Here is a 23,785-nt window from a genome sequence, read left to right as displayed (position 1 = left end):
AGACACCCAATGGAAATCCTGCAAAGGACTCCATGCCATCACTCCAGGGAAATACAGGTATTATTACTTCTCTCTTCCCATCATCCATTATCAGAATTTTCTCATGTTGCAAAAACATTGATCTTTTTTAGAATCAACTCCAAATGTTGCAAGTGAAACACTTTGCTTTCAGGGCTTTAGTCTTTATTTAAATCAATACTGATACAGTGAAATTCCTCGGCTCTTGCATACTGCGCCTGCTTGGTTCATTCCAAGATGTAATATGTCACGGCAGGCCCAGAGGGCTGTTGAGCAACTGTGCGTTGCAGAGTCTGGCACGTGGAGCCAAACCAGGTGTAAATGAGACAAAAACAAATCAGTTTTCCACTTCCTTTGTATTGACAGAGACAAGTATGAAGACACATCCCGATCGAAGCCCTGTCCGGCGTCACAACACGCCTCACACTGCTGTGGTTCCGCTGAGCGTTGACCATGAGACGTCACGTAGAACTGTTTCTCTACAGGTGAGTTGTGAGACAATAAAAACAACAAAACAAAGGATTGAGGCTTTAATCTCCAAACAAGAATGTTAAGTGAAAACTAGAATGGTGCTCAGTAGAGTGCATACCTCCGCCAAGGCCCAGCAGTCTCCTTTTGAAACCACATTTAAATTCATTGGATCCAGATGAATTATTCTCTGGGAAATCAACAGAAATGTGGTTGAAAGCACCTTTGTTAAAGAAAGTGAAAGAAGTTTCCTGGATCCTCACTGAAACTTTTTAGATTTAAGTAGTTATACTGTTTTCTTTAGCAAAACCATTGTGCCATGAAAGATTCCTCTGCCATGGTGAGGCTGTATCGATTAGTATGAGTCTGGTTTTGTCAGGAAGCGCTGCAGACGTCCAGACCCGACTTCATCCGCCGATCCCAAGGCCGCCTGCAGGAGCTGGAGCGAAGGTCGCAGGAGAGGAAGAGGAGGGCGGGTTCGGTCACCAGTCGATCAGGTGTCGCTAACAGGCAGAGAAGGGCCCACAGTGTCCAGTCCACCTCTGTGAAAGGTAGTGAACCAGCAGTCACCCTCACCCACTGTACTGCCCATAGTGCCTGTGCATCTGCAGGGACTATTCACCACACACACACAGATGCAGAAAAATACATCAAACTCATCTTCTAGGTGGAGCTGTGATAAAAAATACTATAAATACTTGAACTATGATGAGAAACAAATAGCTTTAGTGCATATTCAATAAACTCCAGTGCGTCTCTATTGAATAACGATATCTCAGTGGAAATGCGCCGGGTCTCAGTGGAAATAACTTCAGTGACCTTCAAATGTCATTTAAGTCTCGATGCAGTGTTTCAGTCTGAAGAGATTCCCACTCAGAGTCCTGAGCTTAATTTAGACCTTGAAGAGTCTGAAGACCTGCGACAGAGATCTCGTAGCGCTCTCTGCCCTCTAGTGGCTGAAATGGGAAGAACTCACAAGTAGGTCAAAGAAAGCTGGGAAAGTGACAGATTCAAAACAAGGTCAGAGTCACACGATAATATATGACGACACCCTTTACTTGTATTAATATTCAAGGGAACTGATACAAAATAATACTTTATAAAAATGTAATCTGTGCCTTTAATTAAAATAATTTGGGTTATTCTTTCTGAAGATTACAATACGATCCTCTGTTTTCTTTAAGAGAGGAAACCTTCAGTGTCTTCAAACACCAGAAAACAATACCAGTCGTCCCTTTGAGCCTTCAACAAAGTCAGCGTGTGTGTGTGTGTGTGTGTGTGTGTCTGTGTGTGTGTGTCTGTGTCTGTGTTTCCAGATAACCCCGTCAAACTCAGAGATAGAGTAATTAACGGGAAAGAGCCGCAGCTCGGATCCAAGCGGTGAGTCCCATCTCCTTCTTCCTTTCACTCGTTTTCTTTCCTTCCCGGAAGACGTTTTGAAAATATGAGGATATGATATACCTTGTGGATTTCTAAAGAATATAGTGTTGTGGAATAGTGTTATTGAAAGTGAACGACTGTATCTCACCATTAAAAAAATCACTCACATGCAATCTGTAAAAGGTATTTTTAAAGGACTTGTTCTTTTTGTAGGTGTCATTGTTCTTTTTCCAGCAGCATCTCACACCCAAACTGACTGTTTCTGTTACAGCAGGTTTGCAGAGGTGAAGAGAAAAAAGGATGAAGAGAAGAACAGGGAGGTGTGTTTGACCAACAGACAGCGGGTGGAACTGTTCAAAAAGGTAATAATTTATACACACACACACACCTATAATTCAAACCCACAACATTGAGTTTTTTTATTCTTATAGAGAAAGGACATGAATGTTAAGAGACTTTGAATATACAACTGGAGCCAGATGACGCACAATACAGAGTATGTGATAGTATACCACAGTAGCGTGCAATGGGAAACTTGGCTTGCAGTCAGGTGCACAAGATAAAAGACAAGAAAATAGTACTCCTACTACCACTACTACTACTACTACTAGTACTACTACTTCTACTACTACTACTAGTACTACTACCACTACTACTACTACTACTGCTACAACTGATAATATAATAATAATAAACGAAACACCCTCTTTCACCACGTTAAAGAAACAGAAAGAAAATCCTGTGTCCTCCCACTAATCCAGATCCGCACCAAAATGTACTGGGTTCTTTCTTGACCCATTCCACATATTTTTTCTGTTATCCTGCTGAGTTCAGAAAGTGCAAGACCTCTACACCACAATCTTGCTCTGCTGAAATGACTAAAACAACATGAGCAGGTTTATTCTTCTTCTATCACAACCACTCACAACAGGAGAAGTAACTGACTCTTGTGCTCCAGTGGTCCTCACTTCATATTTAATCATCGTTCCTGCCTATCAGGCTTTTTCTCTCCTGACGTTATCTAAACACACGAGCAGGAGTGATGCCCTGAATCAGCAAATACATGAAAAATAAGCGACCAAGTGAAAACAGCTCGCCACAGTTTTTAAAAAGTCGGCTCTGTACTTCCCCTGAATGGAAAATTAATTGTGTATATGACCCACAGGCAATTGGGCGAGTAATCACACACCTTTCTCTTACAAGCCCAATTAGACCCAGCAAAGGGTGAAACATTTTGCATTAATGACCACCACTAAAGGGCTGCAGTTATAATGCAGCTTTTCCTCTCTTCACAGCAGAGCCGCGGAAAATAATGGCTTGAAATTGCCCACCAGCTCTGGTCTGGTTAATTGAAAAGGCTGTTAATGAGCTGGAAGCACGGGCCTGAACTTAGATGACTCTTGCATGTGGTGGAGGGGATGATGGTGCATTTGTTTATTCTGTTGAAATCGGCTTAAATAATAATATCCAATAGAATATTGTGTTTAATCTCTGGCTTACAGTCATTGATTAGTGTCTTTACCTGCTCTCATAATCCTTTGATTCAACAAATTTGGGTATATACAGTTTTTGTATCAGTATATATTTTAATTGTTTCTCCACCGTTTATTCAAGATTGTGATCATAGTCACACAATCATCACAGTAAATAAATAAAAAAAAATTTAATAAATAGATAGATAGATAATTTTCTTAATAGGTGTTACAATTTAAAATGAACTGTAAAGGTCCTAGACAATTTCTACATCGTACTTCAAGATTTAAAGGAGTTTGAGTTCATCCTTGTCGTTACTTTTGTATTCCACTAGAGGTCGCTGTTTACAAACTTTTGCTGTTTTCATTCACCTCTCCCCAGCAGTGTGATGATAACCTCAAAGAATAAACTAACACTTCTCTTTTCATCAAGTGAAGTGGGTGTGTGTGTGTTTTTTGTATTTTTTATTCTATGCTAAATAATTATCATCAGTGTTATTCGCCAAAGTAATTGCACTCGCTCGCAAACCCCCCCCCCCCTCCCAACACACCCTACACGCTCTCGCTCATTATGTGGAGAAACTGTGAACAGTCGGCCTCATTGTGCAGCGAGTACGAGGCATGTGTCCCCTGGGGAACAAAAGGCCCTTCAGTGGCGGAGAGCTCCGGTGCGGTGCCACCATTCAGCCGAGCCGCAGACAGACACGGCTGCTCCACCCACGCTGCTGCTGCTGCTGTGGCAGATAACACAGGGGGCGATGGGCCCCTGCCAGAGGGCCCAGCCGGCCCCGAAAGACGAGCTGGAGACCTGACGAGTGTGGGTGACGAGGACTGTGATTCACATCCGAGGCCTGAAGATCACGTGTGTGTGTGTGTGTGTGTTTGTTTGTCTGAGTTTCAAGGACTCCTGTGTCACCTCCACCCATCATTCTGCCCCTTCTTGTTTTAGTAATCGGACTATTCCTGTTTTTCTTTTTTCAGAAACTGTTGGATCAGATCCTTCAGAGGAGCAGCAGCTGAACAACGGATGAGGACGATGGCTCCACTGCAGCGTCATGTAACAGACTGAAGACGTGCACTTTGCCTTTTGACTGAGCTGAATATGAGTTTGAATATCAACGCCGGCCTGGATATCTCTCGAGCCTCATCTCAGCTTCAGCCCCTGTTTGTTTCTCTCCTTCGTTTCAATGCATTTTTGATACAGAGCTCGACATCTGTTTTTTCTTTCTGGAAAATAAGAGAAATCCTTCAAAACACCAGAAGGTCATCTAACAACAATTACTGCTGTTTTGCTGGCTATTTTTTCCCAACTTCCAAAGACTCCCCTGTCCAAAAGTATTATGCTCTCAGATGCACCATAACAAAATCCTTTTTATCTTGTTGCAACAATACTTTTAAGCTCCACAACAATAGATGTTTGGCAGAAGTTGCATATCTCCTTGCTCATTTGAATAGATAAATACCTAATCATACATTTTCAAATGGCTGTTTTTATGCAGGAGGTTTAAAGGGTCTTGTGATATTCTAAAAATACCTTCAAAACAGTGTTAAATGTTGTCAAACTGACTTTCGGGTGCAGATTTCCATTCTCACCATCCCTTAGGAATGGAATAACAAATGAACATGGTCCAGATGAGTGTATGAGATCCTGTGTCCCCACTCTGCTCTGCCTGTAATCAAACGTCTCACTGACGCTGATGAACAAACTGACTGATCCCACTTCGATCTCACATCCGCAGCAGAGTGATTCATCAGCGTTATCTCTGTTTTCACTTGATTGCAAATCGCCATTCTCTGCAGAATACTTAGTGTAATGGGATGCAGAGGAACCGCACGATAAAGCACCGATGTCCTCACGCATTGCACGCAACCACTTTCACATGATCTCATGCGATTCGAGGCAGTGATATGAGACAAAATAATTCACTATGCTCCGTTGTTCCATCCAGGACAGGCTTCACCCGTCCTCATTATGCAGCCGATAGGCAGACAGATGCCTGAAGTGGGCCCTGCTGTCAATAGTGCCAGCCATTAGCAGTAAGATGGAGGAATGTGACCCCTTCTCACTGGGGAATGCCCCCGTTAATGGACTCTGGTGATTTGAAAGGAGCTTTTGTCCGGTGATGGATCACGGACCTGCCACCGCAGATTTAGATTTGTGTGTTTTGATCCAAAGCGTATGTGTGCTGCTCGACAACATGATGGAGCTGGCTGTAAATCAAGAATGAGACCTATGAATATTTATTTTTCCGGGGGAGCGACAGGCAACACGGCAGATGCTCTTCTTCATCACTCTTTGCTGTTATTTGACTCATTAGCCTTTAAGTTGCAGCTCTATCACAGTCCAGATGTTTTATCCGTCAAAATGTATGCTTATGTCACGGAGAAGCCAGACGATTGCTGACTACTACTGTTGAAAACCTTACTTCACGTCGGTGCGTATCAATGTGTGGGTGTGTTTAGACAGTTGGAGTCTACTAATAACAGCAGCAGTGTAAAAAAAAGACAATTTATGAACTGTGGCTGCTGCTTAAAATGTTATTGATTGTTTATCGTTTTCTCTATTTAAAGATATAAAAGCTAAGTAGTTTACCCACTGCTGACAAAAATATGTTTTTACTGTAAAATGTGATATCGACATAACTGAATTGTTTATACTTCAACTATGCATTTTTCTATTTTAATCAAATTATATGTATTTTATATGTGAGTCGTGTTTGAATCTCGTTTGTTAAACTTACACAAGCACCATGCAGTAAAACACACATTTATACTTTGAAAAACAGAAGTGGGATGGAAAACTTTCTTTAAGTTGAGATTCATTATTGATCCCTCTGTCCTATAGGGCACCAGCAGAAAGTCATATTTTACTGCCTGTTACTCTATCGGACTTATCATCCCTCTCCAGACTTCACCTGCTTCTTAAAAAGGGCAAAACATCCGCCACTGAGTTCAAATTAAACATTTCAGTGTTCTTAAATTTCAAATCATATTTGAGCCTGAAAACACAGTCAGGATGAAACTGAGCTTTCTGAGCATCATTTGCTTTTTGCGACAGCGTGTGCTTGACTACGAGTTTGCGTATTGTCCTTGAAATGCTCCAGGAAATCTTCAGGAACCCGGCCTGTGTGTGCACATCTGCCTGTTCTCTGCCTGAGTCTTCCTCTGGAGTGGGTGGCCATGTGGTGCAGGGTTTGAATCCACCATGTGTCTATATGTAGCTCCATAAAATGTGCATCACATTGATGGCAGCTTGAGCCTCAGGCTGTGTGTGAGTCTCAGGAACACGTGAATGTGTGTTTTATGCAGATAACAGATCAGATAGACAGAGTCCAGTGTGTGTGTGTGTGTGTGTGTGTGTGAGTGTGCATGCTGTGTAGGCTGTATTATTCAAATTGACACTGTGGGCAGTTAAGTGTTCTCGTATCAAGCTGTTGGGTCAAGTTGGACAAGGGATAAAAGAGAGGGGCCGGAAGCTAAGTGCTTTGCCTTCAAAATAAAATGTAAACCCATTTAAAACACATGCTTTAAAATGAACTTCTGCACTGTACAAAAGTCCATATGTAATCAAACAAAATTAATCTCGACTCGAGGGCCATTTACAGGTTCTGTGCAATCAACATGAAGGTCCTCTTTGCCTGATCAACAGCCCAAAACATGTTGTGTTCAAAGTTTCAATTTGAAAGGATATGAGAAAGCAGCAAATCTCAGAAGCTGTAAACATTTAACCATTTTGCCTAAAAAACCTAAAGAAGGTCAGAACACAGCTTACAGTTTTTTTGTGAACTTCTAATTGCATATCACTGGGAAAAAATGGTCACTCAGTCAAAATCATTTTTGCTGAAATAGTGGAGAATTGGGATTTTTTTCTGAAAGTGGAAAAAGGGGAAACATGCAGAAAGCTCTGGAAAAAAGTAGGCATTGTTTTTTCGGAGGGAGTTAGATAAGTTAGCAAATTGTGATTCTCTTTTAACCTCCTGATAGGTACCATGACTTAGATTACTGTTATCTACATGCATACATACGATTTTACCTATATTAAACCGTTTCAATGCAATTCTTTGTTGTATTCCCTTTGACATAGTTGCAGAAATGCTTAAAAATGCTGATTATGGGATTTATTTTTGAAACAATTAACCGGAAGTCGTGTGTACTCCTAGCAGCTTGACTCTTGTTAGTTTAATAAGTGCCGACGCTGGAGGCGGCGCTAGGACCTCGCAGTGCATCCCTGTGAAGCACATGGTCTCCACTCAGAAGACAACACTTCAACCCTGTGATTGCACTGGAATTGAATTGATGTCAGTCCAGTGAATGATGAGGACAGTAAAAGGGTGTGTGTGTCCGTCAGCGTGTGCTTGTCTGTCAGTATGAGTCCATCACCGCTCACCCCCACACTTTGTGTTCCCCGCGCTGCAGCCCTGCGCCCTGGACGCCTCTGAATGGGGAAAGTGCGCGGACTGGAATCAGCTGTTCCTCGGGATTTCCGAAAGGCGCACGCAGCTCGATCATATTTCAGGAAGTCGCTTTGTGGTTTTGACTGGGGGGGCTTCTCGTGCACATCAGCTGTTTGTTGGATTGTGCCTGTGCGCGATGGCTGCGCTGCAGTGAGACCGTGAACCAGCCAGTCCGCGTCCACGCTTCATCCAGCCGGGCACCATGAAGCCCCGGAGCCTGAAGTTTGTTCTTTTGACAGCGCTTCAGGCTTTGACTGTGTGTCTGTCGGTGTGTGACAGCGTCCGCTCCACATCTGCTGAAGGTAAGAGATGATGATGATGAAGAAGAAGTGAAGATGTCAGATTTATTAATGGCTTCTTCTCCTGTGCGTAAAAGTAGTAAATAGATGGTTCTCTTCATTGCTTAAGAATAATAATAACAATAAATAGCACCTCTGAAAACAATACAAAAAAAAAATTACAAAGAACTTCAGTGAATTTCAAAAGACATCAGAAACATCTTAGTATGAAAATCAAAGGCAACTCATGATATTATACAAAATCTAACGAGTCAAAACATAAATAATACAAAAACCTTTTTAAAAAGTAATTGGCAAAAGAATAAGAGGAAACAATTAAAAGCCTTTTGGTAAAAGTAAGTTTCGAAAGATGATTTAAAAACAGTTTTAAGTCTTAGTTCCTCCTTTACAATTCCAGAGGGATGGACCATGGACATGTGGAAATTAAAAGCATTTATGAGCATCTTGAAATTAACCTGTCTGCATCTATTCTCTTCATTCATGCCCCCCCCGGTTGTTATGAGTACATCATGTTTTATGAATGTACAGATCTCTTAACACATGTCTGGCCAGAAGGAAACATCTCCTGTGTAAACAAGCTCTTTCTGAATTCACGCCTTCTTCCTCCGACTCCCTCCAGCAGAGCTCTGTGTGCACGAACACAACATTTCAATCTGCCAGTCCACCCAGAATGCACCTCAGAGGAGAGGAAACGCTGGGTAATTGATGATGCTGAATGCCCCCCCCTCTCTCTTTGGTAATCAGCGGGAGCACTTGAGCCATTCGTCACAGCTGCTTTGAGCCTACTCCAGTTTTTCGAGGCACTTCACACCTGCTTCACTCTCTGAAGGCAAATGTGAAATAAAAGTCTCGTTGTTTGGTTGAACTCAAAGTAGCAGTGTGTGTGAGATGTCTGAGGCTAAGTAGCTTTTCGGGGGAACCTGGTGTACGTATGGGTTGTGTCTGTTATGACCTCCCAGCGACTGATTTAAAAAGAGCGGCTGGTGAGCAAATGTGATGTCAGTGTGCGTTTGTGTTGCTGTGTGTGTGTGTGTGTGTGTGTGTGTTTGTGTTTGTCTCTCTCGGTTTTGCCTCCCTCGCGGCTCTGGCTCATGACATCTCAGTCGCCATGTGTTCCTCGCCCCAGGTGCAGATTCAACAAGGACACCACACACAACTTGTTTTGTTTTTTAGAAACAGTGGTGAGGGGGGGGGGGTTGGCATATCAGCCTAAGAGAAAAAAATTGAAATACTACGGCAGTCATGACGCTCGGTGTGGAATCATGGGAATTAATTACGGGCAAGGGCAAGTGGGTAGAACTGGGATTGAAGCACGAGGAAGTCGTTCATTTATTCATCGACAGTTCATCAGCGCCATCAGAAGTAGAGCCGTGATGCGTCTGTCCCCCCCCCGAGGGTCCAGGCTTGCCAAAGACCGCCATCGGCTGTGAGCAGTCACCTGCTTGGGGGAAGTCCGGATTAATTGAGATAAAATGGTGGAGGGTCACTGGAGTGGACCTCTGAACCTTAGATTCATGTAAAGGCTGAAATGATCGTGTTCAAAACCTCGATTTGCAACAATTTTGATGATCGATTAGAAGTTTAATCAGGAAGCAAACGCCCCGATAGTCACATTTTAAAATTAGCACGGCCTGTTCTTTGTCTCCAGACTGTTGCACGTTTGCCGTCTGATTCCGAGGCTGCTAAGAAAAGATCTCCATGCGTTGTCATGTCTGCATTCATATTTCATGACGCCGCTCCTTGCTTTCTTGTCGCCGCTCCTCTCCCTATTTGTCCCGTGCATGTTCCTGTCCTAGCCGGAGATGACTTGTGAAGGATTTCCTCCGACGGTTGACGCGTTCTGTCGGTCAGTGTTTTACCAGCCAGCTGCACCGCTTCAGCCGACATGACTGTCTGTGCCCTGAGCGCCGAGTGCAGCCTGCTCCGACTAATGAAAGTCGAGCGGAGGATATATTTTTGGACTACAGTGAAACATTCCTTCAGCAAACAGTGTCCTCCCCCAGAGAGACGTTATCACCAAGATGTGACCCATCTCAAGTCAGAGGCATTTAGTTTCTCTTCAGTGTGACTGGATGCAGATCATCCAGATGACTTGTTCAGGATATCTGAGACCCTCGGGCTGGTAAGAAGAGTCGGCCAGTGTGATGGTTGTGCATTAAGACCGATTGATCAACCAGTTGCCGTTCCGCTGTGGTGATATTTATATAGGTGGGGGGGTTGATGGACTTAATTCCGGAGTCCTGACCCCACATGTGCTGTATTCATTTCCTCGAAGCCGTTGGACTCGTTTGACCTCCCCAGCAGAAAGTCTCAGTGCACCAGTTGAAACCTGATGCTGCCTCTGGAGTTTCTCAATGGACTATCACACCCTAGACAACCCGGGTCATAGTTTAGCTCTGCATGCCCCCCCCCCCCCCCCCCGAGCCTCTTCCCTCCGCTGTGGTCAGACGGCCCAGTTGGCTCAGAAATCTGTTGTCGGTGTCAAATCTGTCTGGGTTGGTTAAAGTTCCATCCCATCAGCGTTTCACAAAAGAAACCATTGTCACTTTATGAACTCATTCTGTGCAACGATAGGAAAAAATACAATCTTTGTTCAGCACAGAGCTTCTCGCTTGTTGTTATCATTTGTAATAACTGTGCCCTTTAGACGAGCAGTTCTCTGCATGATTGAATCTTTAATCGACCTGTGCTTTGGACTGTGATGTGTCAATACGTGACTTCTACAGTTGTCATGGACTGAGACGGTTGTTCTAGCAGCAACATAAACATGCATTTGAACACATGTTTCTGGCTCCCTTATGAATGAAGAGCCCAACTTTCATTCCCTCCTTTTTGTTCTGGTTTGGTCTCCACCAAGTCACAAGAATTCAGGCTTGTCTTTTCATTTGTTCGAAGACGGTGGTGGAAAGTAACTTCAATCCGGCCCCCTACCATCGGCACTTGAGTCACTGAAGTTGATGCAGCTCATCTATCCACTTAGCTAGCTAGTTAGATTCATCACCAACTTGCAATAAATCATGGGATAGATTGTACCAAAAAGGATCCGCCCATTGGATCTGTTGTTGTTAAGGAGCGGAGGGACGTTTAAAGGAGCCGTCAAAGGACGTGTCCCCTAAATTGGGAAGCTCCACTTCACTTTAGCTTAAAACATAACACATTTACAACATCTAACATGTTGTCATATGATCCATTGTCAATATGAAAGTGGCTTTGTGCTGTTTAAGTTCATTTCTTTAATATTTACACTTAATCTCTTCTTTCTCTCAAACTGAATTGTATAAATATCTTAAAAAAGATATATACAGATGGACAATGTGTAACACCAGTTGATAATAAGGATAATAAATAGACTTTCAGTGTCTTTCTATTTGTGTTTCTCCAAGGTTTAAATTCTGGCAGCGTCTAATACACAGAAGCCTAATGCCAGTAAAGTGTAGGTGGCATGAAGCATTAGGAATTTCAATAGAATGGGAACCAATTGCATTTCCAGATCAACTGTGGGTGCTGAGGGAAAAACATTCCCCCGGTTTGACTGGATTCCATGTGTACATGCATTCATTGTCCTCCACTGGGATTTGGAACACAGGAATATGTCTTAGCTCCAGATGATCTATCTTCCAGCCTGGCACACACCATCTGCCAAGACTTCACCTCCGTGTTCTGCTACGAGGAGGGACATGCCAGCAATATGTTTCCTAATAGTCAGACGTGTGAACAGTAACAAGACAGGTCACCTCCTACCTGGGTGAGCTGCTAACAAATTGGCCCAAAGGAAGTTCTGCTGCTGCCAGTGGCTTTGTCTGACTCTGTCTGAGTTGTGTCCAACAGGAGGAGCTGTGATGTATTTTTAAAGTCAGACAGCCACACGTAGAAGAAGGTCTCAAGGAAAACATCGACGGATCCAGAAGTTTGGGCTGATCATTTTCAGGTTGTCAAACAAGCCGTGAAAAGAGCATTTCTTCATTTATTATATATTAAGAGCTCAAGCTGTCAGATCATGAAACGTTTAATTAACAAGGATGAAACAAATGAGCAAAATTCCTGCATCGTCCTGGAGGAAAAAACTAATTAGTGCTCCCATTTTACCATTTTGAGAAATAAATATATTAAATTACTAATTCAAGAGCACACATTATTAAATGAAGACGCACCTCACAGGATTTATTTGCTTGCACAGCCAGAAAACAAGCGTCACTGTTACTTAGTGAATTACTTGAAGAAATGAATTTGGTCAGAGAAAATACACTTGCATAGTTTTTGGGACATCAAGCAACCAATTAATGAAGCAACTGAGTCAGTTTCACTACTGTTGGTAATGTCAGTCTGAGCCAATGACACGGTCACCACATTACTCACTGGAGTCCAGACATTTTCCGGACAAGGGCTGCATGTAAGAATGCAAAAGTCTGAGTAAGTTGCTCCAGACGAGTTTCCCAGCTAGGCCCTTCGTCAAATGTCTGGAAAATGTCAGTGAGCCCCTGCGAGGATACAGCAGTGTAAAATCCACTGTGAAATTCTCAACCAAGTTGAAGGGATGACAAAAGATGTGTTGCTTACGCCGCAGCAGACCTCAAATGTCATGTCCTCCCTCCTGCTTGCTCCACCCAGGCTCCATCCCTTGCCTGACTTTTCCCGAAAGTTGCTGTATTTGTGAACACGTCTGACCCGGACAATCAGGACCCAATTTTCTGGACATCTTTCCAGAGTTCCCTCTCTCAAAACATCTCCTGATAACATGGAGCTGTGTGATGAGATCGCAGCCGACCCCGCTTTCCTTTCTTTCCATCTATCAGAGGCTCCAGGTTTTTGTTTTGAGTTGGGGTTTTTTTGCCTGTTTTTTTTTTTTTGTGCGTTGAATGTGCGCCAGACATGTGCTTCCCATGACCGAGAGGAGTTCCAAGCTTTCGCACACGGCTCCGCTCCCGAACCTCTCTCCGTCTCTGACCTTTTGTTGCTGAGGCGCCCGGGCTCCAGGCCAGGCAGCGAGCACAGCCTCTGCGGTTGAGGGTAGTGGGGGGGGGCTCGTAACGGTGTCACCCATCGGCGGCGTCGCAGCGCTGGTTCTCTTGGACAACGTTAACCTCCTGCTGAGCCAGGGGGAATTTTAGCTGCAAGGACCATCTATTTCCCTTAGAGTAATTTTGTCCTGACACCAGGCTTGTGTGGCCGTAAATGAGTTTAGGGTACAAGGTGGGGGTAGAGAGATAGAGACAGAAAGAGAGAGAGAACAAAAGGGCTTTTTACCAGCAGAGGGAGTTCAGTGTTAAATGGCTTCATTATGACCCTAAATATCCTCTAACATTCATCATCCAGCCATAAATCTAACTCTTAACAACCCTCATTGCTCTGACTGCTGACACACGGCTACCTTATTAGATTTAATGTAAGTCCACCCTCTCTCCAGTGGGTGCAGATTCCTGTGACCATGATGTCACCTTCAGGTTTCTCTGCTTCCCAGTGGAACCCCTCAGGGCGTTGACATAATATCCCCCCCCCCCAACTGGGTCCAATGTTTACTGTGAAGTCAAGCAAAGATTACCAGGCACTTTTCACCTTTGCTCTGTAATCCCTATTAACCCTGCATTACAGCTGATGTGACAAATTACAGGGAGCGAGGCAAATACTTGGTCGGTGAGGTGACCGAGACATTGAGGCCTGCTTCTCGAATTTGCTGCCTTTTTATATGACCCCTCCACGAAGGAGGTTATGTTTTGGTTTTGTTTGTCTGATAGTTAGCAGGATTACGCTTAAACTACCAGAAGGATGAATGATTATCATGAAACTTGATGGAAGGATGTGGTAAAGGTCATGGAAGAAGCCATTCAATTTTGTGGAATTTAGCTTCACCTTCTCTGCAGTGTTTCGGACGGATTTTACTGTTGTGCACACACACATGCAACAGATTCCAAGGGAGAGGTATACAGACTAAAGGGTGAAATTAAGTTCTTGGATGGGATAGAAGTACATTGCATGTCACTTATGTGTACGAGCACAACTGAAACTGAAACTATGAGGTCCGACTTTCTGCTTAGATGGTAAAAACTTTATAAAATCACAGCTCAAGTTGCCATGCAGACGGCAATACAATGTAGCAATGGAATACAACACCAAGTTTGAGATCACAGGTTCCCAGACTTATACGATGAGAAAGCAAATCCTTACTACTTTTATTTCATAACTAAAGGATTATTGATCAAAAATGTTAGCCATTAATGATCAGTCACAGAAGTACCGAAGATGAAGAAGAGGCGGCGATGAAGAGGGGTTGTGGAGTTCATTGCTTTTGTCATCAAGGTCATTATTGAAAGACTGTCTGCTTGATGGCTCTTCCTCTCAATGTATCATTCATCATTCTATTCCCAATCACCATTCTTTTTGAATTAGCATAATTCACCCGCGCTGATTGGGGATAAATTGAGTTCGTGAAATGCCTGTCAATCACCCTTTATTAGATGAACAATGGCCAGACGCTTTCACCAAGCTCTCTCCTGTGTGCTGACGTCAGCACCAACTTTTGGCTCAGAAACTTTTGCCGGATCATGTCCGCAGCTCAGTCAGTCCATTGCATCTGGATAAAAATATCTCTGGATACATGCGCTCGGTGCAGAAATATTCATCTTTTGGAAGAACCAGCTTCCATGTGCAAGCCAAGGGAAAGACTTGTGTTTTGTCTCAATTGAAACTGTCCAAGTTCAGCTCATCACCCTTTCCTAATTATTTCCACATGCTCTCATTTCAGTCCATTTTCTTCCCACAAGTTTGACTAGTTAGTATTAAGTGTCCATACATGTCAAACAATGCTGGATTTGTCTCAAGTGTGTCTCCTCCGCACTTGTATTTATACCATACCAGGGATTTAGCATGTTGGGTGTCTTTTTTACAAGCTGCCAAAGTCTTTTCGTTTTCAATACCACATATTTTCAAGATTGGAGAGAATTACTGTGAAAGTGACTTTGGAGTGTGTCCTTGTGTGTTTTTATTGTGCCAGCCATCGCACAGTGGCTGACTGTGATTACGATTGCTCTTTATTGACCCGTGCACACATGTGTAGCGTGTCTCGCATCCCAGCGAGGACCCGCACACATGCGGAGTCAGGGGCACGGCCTCATCAAACCTGCACATGAAAAGAACAGCGTGGCATTTGAGTTGGAGAAGCAAAAGACTGTTAGGAATACATTATTTCATGGATGTCTGTCGAGGAGTGAGTTGCGGTCGGTGTGGGAGAAAGCCGGCTCTGGGGCTTAATAAAGCTGAACAGTTGTTGATTTGTTTGGGAGGAACAGAGCGATGAGGGGAAGAGAAGGACCGGAGTTGTGCAAGGGCGGTAAGAGAGGAAGGGTTGAGATCAGCGCAGACCTGAGGAAGTTCATCTGTTCCCCGGGACCGACAGATCACAGCCCGGGGAAAATGCATCAATTTGGGAGCTTTGATAAAACCAGGAAATGAATCACTGTGAAATATCATCAGGAACTGCACACTCACTGCCCCAGAGAGCACTGATTCTTGGTTTCTCGTCAGAGAGCATGGGTAGGTGTTGAGTTCAAACCTGGCAAAGACTTTGGCATAGACATTGAAGGGGCATCTGTTCTAGTCGACCTTACTGACCCACATGTCACCAAATCAGTGCTTCCCATGAATGTGTGATACAAAATCCCACTTGCAAGAGATTGTCGAATCTTGTTTTTTGACTTAACCTAAAAAGCTAACCACCGACCTAGTCCACAGGTTCCAACCTTTACCTGTATTTCCATCCATCCATTATCTATTCCACTTATCCTTTGTGGGTCAGCCATGGGAGCGGTAACCGACCCCAGCTGACATGAGGCGAGAGACCGGGCACACCCTGGTCACCAGAGACCAGGGTGTGCCCCGTCTCTCACACTCGTGTTCACACTTACAGATTGTGGGAGGAAGCCTGTGTACCTGGAGAACATGCAAACCTTCCTGATCTGAGTTTCCAGTTCTAACCACAGCACCATTGTGCCGATAGTCAACTTCCTTCTACTTGCAACCTTGCAGATTTATCTTGCACCTTCTTTGGAGGTCCCAACCCCCACGTTAGGAACCACTGACTTAGACGTCTAAAAATTCCCATAACAAATCCACTCAATACATGCCTAGCGTGTACATGCTGCACCAAACCAATCATATACAATGTTACAGTGTCTATAACAACAGCACCATGACTGAAGACACGGAGCACATAATTGCTTTTTGTTTCGTAACAACATTGCTTTATTCCGTCATTGGTCTGTATCACATTTCAGTCGCCCACCGTCAAACAAACACACACTCAGTTACGTTCACACGTACTCAGACATACAATCCTCCCAACAAGCATTGGCTTTACAGAGGCAATATAAATGGCACAAGCTCTCCTTATGTACCCTGGAACCTAAAGGGACCGGATCGTGGCCAGAACTCTGCTTTATTAACCCCTATGTTTACAATCTGCTTTATTGAACATATAAATAAGCCTTTACGTTCTGGTCCCCACTTTTACCACTCCCTTAGTGCCCCTGGTAGCCCTTATAACAGTCTAGCTGACAAAAGCCACACACACACAAACACAGACCCACACACTGCCTCGCCACGCACGGACTTCACTGAAGGTCTCTCCCAAGCTTGTGGAAAAGAAATGGGCCTGCAGACTGTTTCCACTAATATAATGCCATTTATAAGTGGGAATTAAAGCGCATAGCACATTACATTAACAAAATGGTTATTCACTTGCTGTCTTTGAAGTCAGGGAACCAAATGCGGTGCGGCTGTGAACCTCATCTTCAAAGTTGATGCGGAGCAGAATGCCGCAGAAAAGAGGCGTTCCAACTTTGCGTGCCTTTTTATAAATCGTCTAACCTCAATGTGGACTTGACCTTACGCTGTCAAAGCCTACCCCCCCACGTGTTGTGTTTATCCATCTTTCCAATGCGTCCCCCTTACTCAGCATGCCCACCTCCCCCAGACGGTGGGTGTGATTTTTTTTCTTTTTCTGAAGACTAATGAGGACAGGGCGCTTCTCCCGCTGTTGTGTGTGCGGAGGCCGTCCCATCCTTGCCCGAGTCTGCTTCTCATCACCGGAGGCCGCGGCTGGACGAGGACCGCTGAGCCGGTCACCTCTGGCTCTCTGCTATCAGCTGGAGCGGCTGCGTGACGAACTCCAGAGTGGTGGTTTCCTCAGAGGAGAAACCAGAACAAAGCTCAGCTGGGGAGTGCTGCGCCTGACCCGGGTTATTAAGGCAGGATAATAAGCAGACTCAGCAATTTGGCGGCGTGAGTCATGTGAGAGACTGAAGGGATGTGAACCCCCGAAGGAAGAGCCTTGAATATAATAATCAGTGAAGAGTGCGTCCACCCTCCCCCCCTTGAGTGTGTTTGTGTGTGTTTGAAATGGGGAATTGAAGAAGGAGCAAAGTTTCCAATTTAAAAAAACACACCATAAATTATGTTGAAAACCACACGCATCCCTTCTCACAAGTCAATGACATCACCACTTAAACTCAATCTGTCTCCCTGCTGTTTGGAAATGCTCGATGGAGAATCAGTGGGAGAAAACAACAACAGTAGAAAAAAAACTGTAAAACATTTGATTGAGGATGTTTGCACTGAGACAAATGGTGCCAACAAACCCCCCCGCTGCTTCGGTAAGAGACTCAAGCTCTGGAATGGCTTCCCCACTGCGGAGAACTGATTACTGCTGAAACCCTGTCAGCAGCGTTCTCCTGTGGCTCACTATTGCATTCTGCCTCTCTGTGCGCTCATGATATACTTTTTACCAGAGATTTTCGCCTCCGTCTCATTTATAAGTGGTTGGTTTAACTGTAGGATGGTGCCTGTTTTGTTTTTCTTCCCCCCCACCAGTTCATCTCCTAACTCGGGGGGGGGGGCTCAGGGACTTGGGTGTTGGTTTTAGGGACGGATATGTTCTTAAATGACTGGCAACACACCAGAGCTTCAAGAACTGCTGCCATCCAGAGGGCTCAGTTTACTCCCTGTCAGAACACAGAGAGGGGAGATAAAAGCTCGCTGGGAACAATGCCCCACAGCTATGTCTAATCCCTGCACTGCATCCTGGACACTAGCCTCGTGTTTCAGAGTTATCGCAGCAACAGCAGCAGCAGCAGCCGAGCTCCTCTTTGCTCAAAACTCCCTGTTCCTGACGAACGTTTGAGATTTATGCCGCCCGAGTGGCAGAGGGGGCGGCTACAGTTTTTGCCACAGGCCAATGGTCCCGGTCGCTTGATGTCTCCGAATGCTAATTGGCGATGTAGTAATCGTGCCTTTACGGCGGAGGAGAGAGTGAGTGAGAGAGAGAGAGAGTTCTGCCTGTACGAGAAGGTGGTGAACATGTGCTCGGGGAACGGTGAGGGCGTATCACAGATGGCGTATTGTCAGCGTGAATAATCGTCAGTTTTTTTGTTTTTTAATCGAACAAAAACATTCAGAGAGTATTATTTGTGCGCTGTGACAGAAAATCCATCAAATGCACACTTGGATTTTGTGTAAGTGACACTTTATATTACAAGCTTTATATTTCAAGGCAGCCGCACTGTCAGGTTGGGTTTCTAATGAACACCAGGCTCAGGCCTTTAATGGCGAGGGAGGAATTCATTATTGTCGGGGAGAAGTCGGTTTGGAAAATGTTCCCTTTGTTCGCGTCCACAAAGATGGCCGACTTGGTTTTACAAGATGCTGGGAGAGTTTAGAGAAAATTTCTCTGATTCTCATGTGGTATTCGTCCTTTTGTTGTTGTTTCACAGGGAATTTATCAAGCACAGCTGATCGACACACGCCAACAGCAAAGCAGAAACACTATGGGACGACAGTACCTCTTCAGCTGGTTGGACAAGACTGGAAACCAATCAGCTCGCTCAAACCTCAGGTGAACAACACTCATTCAAGCTGCACCTTTTCTCTGCTCCTTGTTTTACTTTTATATATTCATGGTCCCCAGCAGTCGACCTCTTCACTTTTGGGTTAGCGCTTTCAGGTTTAAACATTTATTTTGTTGTAGCAGGGCCCTTATGTTAAAATTGTAATCTCTTGAAAACATGCACTTAAGCCTGGGCATTTTCCAGAATACTTCCAGAGAGACTGTATGTCAGCCAGTGGAAAATGTGAAAGAACAGAAGAAAAGTGTCCAGAAAACTCAGTGTTGTTTCTAACAAACAATGGACACGAAACAGGAAGAATGCAAATATCTCAGGATGAAAAAGAGGTGGCGTACATGTAGAAGATGTGGATGTAGATGCCGGCGAGATCCTTTTGGCTTTAAGGGGCAGACGCCAGTGTTGATTGGCTGTAAGTAGAGATATGTGACTACCACCACGGAACTCATACGAGTCCTGCTTCCTGTATGTTCCACTCAGGCGCCGCCCCTCTCCTGAAGGTTCCAGACATTTCTCTGTGATTGTGAACATGTTCAGCGTATTTGAAAGACAAAACTCCCAAACAAATTCAAACTTTTTCACGAGTTCTCTGCCAGGCCTGAAAAGAGCTTGTGTTTCATTATCGAACGGGCAAATCCCCACGGAGTTTATTGAACACATTTATGTTCCAAAAAGGAATGATTATTTTGATTCAAGGACCCTATGGCCATTTGTCCAACAGCAGCCTTTGGGCAAAATAAAAAATATTCTGGCCCCACTTTGGCAACAGCTCTGACAATAGAAAAAAAGAATCAGCTTGTAGCAGCCAGGGGTAATACTCAAATCTGTGAAAATCTGGGTTTACTGTTAAACCTGTTGCATAAACATTTTGAAGTGGATAAAATCTCCAAAACCAAATTAAATGCAAGATTAGACTTGTTTTACTTTGCATCTCGATTTTCGACCGATCCTCTGTGTATCTAATCAGCTGTCGGCAGTCTTCATCTTCATCTTTAAACTTCACCGTGCATCTCAGTATTTAAATAATGGATCCTGCTCATGTGTCAGCACTACGTGTCTGCTGGGTTAAAGTGTGCAGGGGAAACGTACAGGCACGCGGAGATAGCAGCCCGGTGCCTGTTTGTGTTCACATCAGCACATTTCATGCACAGACAGCTGTACACTATCTCAGAGAGGAAGGAAACACCACGTGCACACTGGAACATTAACGAAATGTTTGGGATCCTTGGCTCTGTTTGGGTGTTATAATCCCAGACTTAAAAAAAAACCAGAATCTGTGGCTGCCAAAGAGACTTAAAAACACAGCTCCAGTTTTCACGTTGCAATCCATTTGTGGTTGAATTTGTTCTGGCTTAACCGAACCGTCACGGTGCCACAAGGTTTGTTTTGGATCTCATTACCTCGAGAGAAAAAAACAACCGGAATAACTTCAATGGAGGTGAAATTAAATGATCGTTTGAATATGTTGCTGCTTTAACAACAGCCCCGACCACGCAGTGTGCTTTGTGTGTATTTTCCGAGCAATTGTCCCAAACGTCAGGCGGCGTGGGAGAGGTGAGAGCGTGCACGTGGAGAGCATGTGTGAGCAGGAGATAGCAGGAGGTTTTAGTCCCACTTGGTTTGTGCAATGATAGTGTTCTGCTTCCATATCCCCTTATGATCCACTAGACATTCTTCTCCTCATGGAGAGACGGATGACTTAAGCAAGAGCAGCTCTTTGCCACGGTTGACCCAGATTGAACTGTGTGTGTGTGGTTGGGTGTGTGGGTCTGTGTGTGTGTGTGTGTGTGTGTGCGTGTGTGTGTGTGTGTGTGTGTGTGTGTGTGTGTGTGTGGCAGCCCAGCTATATGTAGAATGTGAGACAGGAGGAATTTTTCTATTTCACATTTATGAACCTGAGTGAGAGTGCAACATGCAGTGGGAGAGAGGTTATGTGTTGACATGTTTGTGTGTGTGCGTGTGTGTGTTTGTGTGTGGGAGTGATGTACGACTCGGCTCCACTTCATCCGACTGCAGCAGAGACACGCGGCCCCTCTCAGTGCTGTAACGCAGGGGTGCGAGGACGCGTGGCTTTCAGCGGGATTAATGTCAAATGGAATAGAAACATAAGATAATCCTCTCCGCTCTTGTTCTAAGACGCAAAGTAGCTTCACAGGGATTTCCAACTGCTCTCATCAATTGAAACTGTTTTCTCTCACTGCTGGGTGGCTCAGTAAAAAGCCTCATCAGGATTTGAATAAAGATTTTTTTTATTTTAAAGAGCCGTTCGCCATTTTTCATTTTAATGCCACAAATGAATTAATTTACTGAAATTTGGACTCAACAGTTCGATAGCACCTTTCTCGATCAACCCGCCTGAGTCCAGAGGCCACTCTCCTTATCTCATCTCATCTCCTGTCTGTTCTCTCTTCAGAGTCACCCTGCATCACTGGAGCTCCTGATTGAGGCGGAAGGTGAGCAGCTGCTCCTGGCTCTGGAGAAAAACGAGTAAGTGTCGCTCCATTCATTCTCGGCCTTTCTGGAGTAGAACCGGCAGCGTTGTACCCGCTGCCCGGGTGCCGTGGTGCCAGGCTGTGTGTTACATCTAACCGGGGAAAGTGAAAGTCGTATTCTTAGCACGGCGGCAACGCGGGTATGGCAGAGCTCTGTGTGCCGTGGTCTCTGTGTGTGCTGGAACAAAGACTTGAAAGACAGAAATTCCTGAATACATCAGCCAGACATTGATGAAAAGTGACGTCTTCCTCCTTCTCCTCCCTCTATCTTTTCATTTGATCTATCGGTATGACACAGGGGAGAAGGAGGCTGCGTTTGAACGCGGCACACACTCCGCTCTCTGTAGTAAGATACCATCAAAACAGTGCCAGTCTTGGAGTGGCAGGGAGGGTGGGGGTGGGGGGGGGGGTGGGGCGTCATTTGAAAGAAATCGGGTTATCGAAATAGGTACACTTTGACAGAGACCTAGCTCTGGATCTGTTCAGAGGAATATTTGTCACATTTTCGCATTTTGTCTAAGCAAGGGCTGGGTGAACGTGGCCCCGGCCTCAGACAGCCACCGACTCGAGTGTGCTGCTGAGAAGAATGGGTCGTGATTGATGGAGCAATATGTTTTCTATCCAGTGCTGCTGCCACACATGAGCAGCCAGGAACAAGCAAAGCTGTCTGTGTGATGGAGGGAAAGAGGGAGAGGGAAGCAAAGGGGGGAGAGGAAGAGCGTGGATGGGCTTTTGTGCCGGAGTCAGACATGAATCCCACTTGTTTTTCCATACTTAATATATGTAAATTCCACCGGCAGACTGTGGGACAAAGCTTTCAACACCAGCGACCGCAGTTTTATGGCTTTACCTGCTTTGAAAATATTTTGATGGGAAATCACACTCGGTCTTTCTGTCGAAGAACATTCCTGCTCGGCACAAGTGGGGAGTTTTGCAAAGCTGACTTGCAGATTGTCACATTTTCACCCATGTATAGCAGAGAATTAGCGTTCCTCTTACAGGAAGAACATTTCATTTCAACATTAGCTCAACTCAACCGGGGGGAAAAAAACACCTCACGTTCCCGTGCCTCACCCACACGATCCTCACTCGGCGTGGCTGTCATCGTTGTCCAGCGGCATTAAACGTGAAGCCGAGCCCGGGCCCCCGGAGCCAAGAGGAACAAACAGTGACGATGGAGGGGTGTGATCTAGAGCCCTCTAATGAGGCTGAGCATGACGGAGAGACTTTACTCAAACAAACCTGTGAGCACTCCAAACACCCATCTGTCAGAATTTACTCTCAATGCTTTCAGCAAGTCTGGAAAACAAGGTGTTATGACTTTTTTTCCCCCATCGTCTGTTGATTCTGACACCAACATGTGATACATGGAAATACTATCTCATTAAATCTCAATCGGAGCTCGATGGGACGAATCCCGACGAGTGGGAGGGAGGATTTGTCTCGTCGATTGGGTTTCGCTCCGCGGATCAGAGCAACAAAGCCAGAACAGAACCTGCTGTGCTGACATGACGTGAAGGCTCATGTCTGAGGCCGCTGGCAGACCGTCTGCGCGCTGCTGATGGAATCCAGTTGTTCAAACACAGCCGGCATCTGTGGAAGAGGAGAAAAAAAGAAAAACGTGGCCCCACAATGAAATGATGCTGAGTGAAACCCGCGGATTCATTCATTTTTTCTCAGGTCTCTGTCAATAAATATGGCTGGCAGCCAAGTGCGGTTGAGGCGTGCTGCACAGCTGAACTCTGCAATTTCTAGGCTATAGGAGGACATGCTCTCATCGTGTCTGAACTCACATCACTCCCGCTGTGTAATGGGGGGGGGAGCAGAGGTTGCCAAGAGAGGCTGGAGTACATGAACATTTTATAGCAAACAGATTGAAACTAGATCTCGTCTCATGATGTGATCGCAGCAGCCGCAACGCCAATCAACATGTTGACGTTCCGGCCCAGGAGAGCTCGGTAGTCATAACTGCTCTTTTACATGAGGACTCAGATGTCAAGTGGGGCTGGACAAAATCTGTCCGCAGGCAGGCCGGCAGACTTTGATATTTTACAGACCAAACGCGACCTGGCTACATGCAGGGTCAACGCTGTTCCTCCATCTTAATTTGTCAAAGTTTTTGTAAATATTGTCAATTTCCATGACTTTGACAGAGACACATTTGCGATCAATATCTGAGAAAGATGGCGGCTGTTAAGAATTGATGTCTTCTTCTAGTGAATTGCTCTGCGTAGGGTCAGCAGCACTCAGTACATTTCGATAAAAGCCTGCAACCTGATGAAAGCTACTCCTCCTGCTACACAAAGTGTTTGC

General features: G+C 44.8%; 1 protein-coding gene and 1 long non-coding RNA gene across 2 annotated transcripts in view; both read left to right on the top strand.

Annotated features, from left to right (window-relative positions):
- Positions 1-1,782: 1,782 nt before the first annotated feature.
- Positions 1,783-5,952, top strand: LOC128427021 (uncharacterized). Its single transcript, XR_008333301.1, has 3 exons — positions 1,783-1,866; positions 2,138-2,228; positions 4,320-5,952. It is a non-coding gene; the product is annotated as an uncharacterized LOC128427021 (long non-coding RNA).
- Positions 5,953-7,579: 1,627 nt separating this feature from the next.
- LOC128426766 (disintegrin and metalloproteinase domain-containing protein 12-like) overlaps positions 7,580-23,785 on the top strand; it is a 78,094-nt gene continuing 61,888 nt past the window's right edge. Inside the window, 3 exon segments of the mRNA XM_053413802.1 lie at positions 7,580-8,094; positions 18,852-18,973; positions 21,394-21,467. Of these exon segments, the coding sequence (XP_053269777.1) occupies positions 7,995-8,094; positions 18,852-18,973; positions 21,394-21,467 (296 nt within the window). The 5' untranslated portion in view covers positions 7,580-7,994.

The sequence above is a fragment of the Pleuronectes platessa genome, chromosome 21, assembly GCF_947347685.1.
Source record: "Pleuronectes platessa chromosome 21, fPlePla1.1, whole genome shotgun sequence".
Classification (NCBI taxonomy): Eukaryota; Metazoa; Chordata; class Actinopteri; order Pleuronectiformes; family Pleuronectidae; genus Pleuronectes; species Pleuronectes platessa.
Note: the sequence above shows the minus strand (reverse complement) of the source record. Positions and strands in the feature narration are given on the sequence as shown.